General features: G+C 41.0%; 1 protein-coding gene across 1 annotated transcript; it reads right to left on the bottom strand.

Annotated features, from left to right (window-relative positions):
• Positions 1 to 603: 603 nt before the first annotated feature.
• LOC105047700 (uncharacterized) lies at positions 604 to 2,386 on the bottom strand. The gene is given in 5 exon segments (XM_073258874.1): positions 604 to 952; positions 955 to 1,049; positions 1,610 to 1,747; positions 1,882 to 2,156; positions 2,254 to 2,386. Coding segments are annotated over 5 exon segments (675 nt in total). The 5' UTR covers positions 2,317 to 2,386; the 3' UTR covers positions 604 to 848.
• Between the last annotated feature and the right edge of the window lie 3,165 nt (positions 2,387 to 5,551).

The following is a 5,551-nucleotide window of genomic DNA, read 5'->3' as shown; positions in this document are numbered from 1 at the left end:
ATCACCTTCCTGTTGCCTTCCAAGTCACCATCAAAGAGAAAAATTTTTCCCTTTAACTGTTTCACAGGACCACATAAATCCATGATTTGGCAGGATAATTTAATACCATTTGGTGTTTGAAATGCGCCTTCTATCTCAATTAGAACTATAAATTAGATCTCTCATATCTCCAAACCCGGAAATGGTGGAACCATCATAAAAGAATATTAATACTGTTTTTAATTTATAATAGTGAAAAATTAAAGTTTTGTGGCCGACCAAGGAGGTGAAAGCCAGCAAGCACATGAGTATGAAGTTCTGAGAAGCGACGGCAAATTTGCCAAAATATAGAGTAGTTTTTCTTTCCAGACAAAAAGGAAACATGTTCTCACTACAACGTTCTTCTTGCTCTCATTTTATAACATTCTACTCCTCAGTGAAGCAGCAATTATTGAACTTAGAGCACCGGAAAGAGCCTTATCGAATAACCAAGCACTGCGAAGAGACTGAGGCAGTCTTCTACTTCTAGGTGTTCGCAAAAATCCCAATGTGAAGACCCATTTAGTCATCATATATTTATATATTTATATACCTTTTAAATTTTATCATGGCAAAGATTGCAGATAAATCGACGCAAGAAAAGGATTCATTCGCCAAGACAAGGAGGCTAAACATTCACAAAAAGCGAAGATTATATGCACAATACTAGAAGCTGATGCACACGAAAACGATAGCCAAGTGCCGAAAAAAAGGAGTAACCATTTCTTTTCAAGCAAACTCCAGAAAGATCGAAGTTAATTTGTACTTCACCAGTGGCTATTTGTGTCCAGATGGAGCACTCGGGGATGTGGAGCGATTGCAGTCAGGTTTCATGATGAACCTGGAGGCAGTTCGCAGCCGGCCACATAAAACCGACCAGAGGTGCTGTCTTGGGTCGTGTAGTAAACAACACCGGGGCTCATGTGGTTATGGGCCCCTCGTAGGTGGTTATCACATAGCTTGGGTCTTCCTTGTCTCTTTCTACCCTCTTCTTCACTGAGCAACCCTCGGTTGAGCAACGATAGTAGTTCCTGCCGCCGCCACCACCACCACCACTCAGTTAATTAGAGAGAGCAAGTAATTTAGTTAAGCTGCTCTAATTCTAAAAGATAAAGCGCAGGCATTGAATTTAAATTACCGTGATCAGAAAAAGGACTATTAAGATACTCACTATCCTTAACCAAATTAGATGCCAATTCTCTAGTTTTATTTCTGTTTGTTGGAAGGCAGACATATATAGCAAGACTGAGAACTCCAGTGAAGATGAAAATTGAGCCTGTGAAATTTCATCTCTCTCTCTTACAGTCATGGCAGCCAACTGAAGATTACATATCTATTAATATATATATATAGATATGGGAGAGAATTGACAATTTTTGCAGGGAAGCAAGGGGAGTGCAAAAATGGATATGTTATTGGTGCGATGGTTATAACCATGGTCCTATGAACTTCTCCGGGCTTAGTTCGTTGGAAGTGCCAAACTAGCTAGTGTTTCAAGTTAAGAGCAACGGAGAGCATCTCATCATGACCAGAAGCAGAATTGGGTCTCATTTTCACCTCTAGTCCTCTCTAGACTTTTCATTTTGTATACCTTGGATTGGGGCTATTCTTCACAGACTTCTTTCCGTACTTCCTCCACTTGAATCCGTCGTCCAGGATTTCCACCTCCGACTTCGTCCTGAATGCGATCCTGGACCCTTCGGCCGTCCTCGGTCTTTCTACTCCACCCCTACATTCTCAAACCATTCACATGATCACAGCTAAACCACGAGAATATATGCATCAGATTACATGAAAATTAAATAAAAGACCTGATACAAAGCTCAGTAGTGAAAGTACAAGTAAATGAATCTGGTTCCTTACCTGCTAGTACGACTACTACCACTAGCAGCTAAGTTGCTTTCACTGGTCTGGCCAACGTCTACCATTGGAGGAGCTCCGCTTTCAGCTGGTTGCCCGAACGAAGCTTCATCCAGCAAGATGTAGTCGGAGAGATCGAATGCCGCCGGCTGGTCGGATTCGAGATCATCAGAGGAGCCGCCCCCTTGGCCAGGTTGGGATGGGAAGGAGGCCATAATATTGGCTGGGCCATGCAATGGAGCTCCCACCGCCGCCATGATCTCGTAACGCATGGCTTCCTATATATATACATGGTCAGATATATACACAAAAATCAATAAATAATTTATAATTTGGAATGGAAATCTAGAATTAGTTCTATTTAGCGGCCATCACTTCCACCGAGCTTCCTTTGCCTAAATTGGAAGCTTCTCTGTTGCCGCTGCTGCCACCATTCATCGCCGCGACGTGCTCGACTTGGGGACTCCAGATACAGATTCGTCAGCGCGAATGACGTAGGGACCGGTCCAGGGTCAGCTCTTGCGCTTGCACCACTCAAAACTCTCTTGCAACTTTCAAGCCATCCAATAACCGACACGTGTTCTCTTCTCTTTAAATAAGTGAGCCCGACCTCGGTGGTGGGACGCGGTGGAACCCATCTCCTGATTCATGATTGCCTGACGTCCAGGTCGGGAGATTCCTTCGGGTTAGGAGGTACTGCTCTTTGTGGTGGGCGCTCGGGGCACGTTTGAAGCCATTGGGTGATGATTTTCTTCTTCTTCTTCTTCTTCTTCTTCTTCTTTTTTTTTTGCTTTTTGGGTGATGATTTGATGGCTTGGATTGGAACACAAACCACGAGCCGTAGCCGCCGGGGCATCCACTGAGATGACGGTAGCAGTCGTGTATTGCTGATATTATCTGCCCGTCCAAATCTTAAGGTCATCCACTCCACCGGAGTGGTTGTTCCCTGCCATTATGGGCATCAGCACCATATGGCATGAGAAATTATATCTTGCCACGTATACCATATGATCTACATCATACCAATAATCTAGTCCCTTTTTTTGTTAATTTTCTTCATGATATACTCGTCTTGATAATTGGTCCATATGAAAGAGATATGCCCGTCGGCATAGCGCATTCAGCCATAAAACATATCCCACTGGCATGAAAATGATAACCGGTCAAAAGTTACAAGATGCTTCCGGTAGATCCTGATATTTAATTTTCTTAGTAGCTATAAGATGCTTTTGGAAGTGTATTTATTGGGTTTACGAATCTGGACAGTATTTGTGTGGATACCGTCCTCTGGAGGTTCGGTCATTAAAAAGTTAAAGCCATCAGTCGGACAGTTCTGAAACAAGTATGTAAACGGAGCAATTCAAGTTTCTCACGATTCTTTTCGAAAGCTTTATTATGTAGACTGTCAAGCATTATGTAGCTGTTGTATTAACTCTCAATTATTTTAATTTGAATACATAGCAACGGAGAAGAACCTTTCTCCCTCGATTCTTTCAAAAAAAGAAAATGATAATCGATCATTGTACTGTGTGTGAACAGATCTGATGGCTTGTCAATTTTTGAGCCAATTGATGCATGAGGAGTTTTCGGGATACATGTGGACGGTATGAAAATAATGGGCATTAGTAACATGTGCCGTTGGATCTTATATGGAGTTGCACGGTAACTTGAGTTATGTTGCAAATTCAATTGCAGTAATTCACTTACGAAAAAAACTCTCATTTTTTTGTATTTGGAGGAGAGTTAGGAGAACAAAGACCATCTCTAACAAATAATTCATCAAACCCCTTGTGAGTGAATGCCGGATCAATGTACTTGTACATGAAGATAGGAATATTCTAAATGAAAAGGCCCGTGTTAAAGCACAAAGAGATCTTGGACATGAACTTAGGCATATGTGGAGAGACTAGATGTGCAAGTCATAAAGAAGGGGAGGAGGAGTGCAAAATGGATGTGGAGGAGATAGAGTGGAGAAAGAGGGTGATGTGGTATAGTTCAGGATGAAGGTAGCCGCCATGGGACTTTCAAAGATGATAGGGATAGAGGTGGCATTAAAGCAAGGGTGGAATCACGTTTTGACTTGGGGTTCAATTGAACCTCCAAATTTTGATGCAATACCCTCAGGATATATAAATATTATCCAAAAAATTATATATATATATATATATATATATTTTTAAAATTTTTATAAAATAAAAAATTTATTTAGCTTAGTAGTTTAAACCCCCAATCTTCATTCCTCATGTCCCAAGTTTAAATTCTTTCTTTTACTTTTTTTTTTTTTATAGCTACGAATCCGCGACCCCTCTTTATTTATTTATTTATTTTAATTCATATATTGAACCTCCAAAATGAAAATCCATGCTATGCCACTGCATTAAAGGCAATGACTAGAAGAGATGTAAGAACGGAGAAGTGAGGAGATAAAAGGAAAGAGGAGAGAGAGAGAGAGGCCTTATGTTGTCCAGTTCAAGGTGATCATAGGCATCCCAAAGATGATAGGGGTAGGTGGTGGCATTGGATGTGGTGCCGAGGAGGGATTCGGCAAGAGCGAAGAAGGAGAGAAAATCATTTTTCATAACAATATATCTATTCGTGCATCCTATGATCATTTTGATCACAAGCCAGCCTACTCCAGTCTAACGAGCAATTCAACCTTAAGTGCAATTTGAGTTGTAAGCATCTAAATAGATGGATTGGGCCACACCTATAACTTAAGCTGCATGCAGCCATAGGACTCCAAGCAGCCCTTGGATACAATGCTAGGGGTACAATGTAAACATAAAGTATGTATTCAATTAAAGACCAGAAAAGGCTTGTGCGTGTCCTTGCAGCCATCCCATAATGGTTCTTAAAGGTGTAGGGTGGATTGGACTGTGATCCAGTTAGGTCATGCATGATGTCTGGAAAGGAGCAACAGTAACGAGAAATGCTGTGAACGACTCCTCCGACAGCAGCTCTGTGATAAGATTTGTTAGAATTTTGTTCCAAAGCTTCATCAAACCCCGCATCGAATATTCACATTTTCAATGCGGTGCGTCGCGGAAGCTACGGCCTTGATGGCCATGCACTCTCCCAGAAAAATTTTTGTCTCACGTACCAAATAATTATATCACATCAGTGCTGAATAAATTACTGCCATTAGAATGAAATCGCTTTCAACTAAATTACTCGGATTCCTTCTCAAACAATCCTCAAGTACTGAAAAATAGATGTTTTTCCAGGCAGGTTCCTTGGTCAGATGGTTCCCCTACTCTTGAATTCGTTACCTTCTCAGAGCCATTTTCAAATCCCCAAATAGAAGTGACCGTTTGACATCAAATCTATGGCGGGCTGTAAAGAAATGGACAAGCTATCACAATCCCACATATTGCCAATGTCAGAGGGATGCACTAGGTGTGTATTTTTATAGCTTATAAGGCTCAAACGCAAAATCTCCTCTCAAATGGAGGACATGTTCAGCTAGTTAGCTATTGTAGGGTCATCTTTATGCATTGGGAGCGCCATGATATTTGCCAATAGATATTTGACACACCAGCTCAAAAACTATATTCAATCTCAAAAGAGAAAATGAACTGTGCAGGATATGGCATCTAACAATAATGAATATGGTTTTGCATTTGGTTAAGCTATTAAGCTGGTGCAAACTAATACTTGATGGAACCTATATAAT

This window comes from Elaeis guineensis, chromosome 6 (assembly GCF_000442705.2).
Source record: "Elaeis guineensis isolate ETL-2024a chromosome 6, EG11, whole genome shotgun sequence".
Lineage (NCBI taxonomy): Eukaryota > Viridiplantae > Streptophyta > Magnoliopsida > Arecales > Arecaceae > Elaeis > Elaeis guineensis.
Note: the sequence above shows the minus strand (reverse complement) of the source record. Positions and strands in the feature narration are given on the sequence as shown.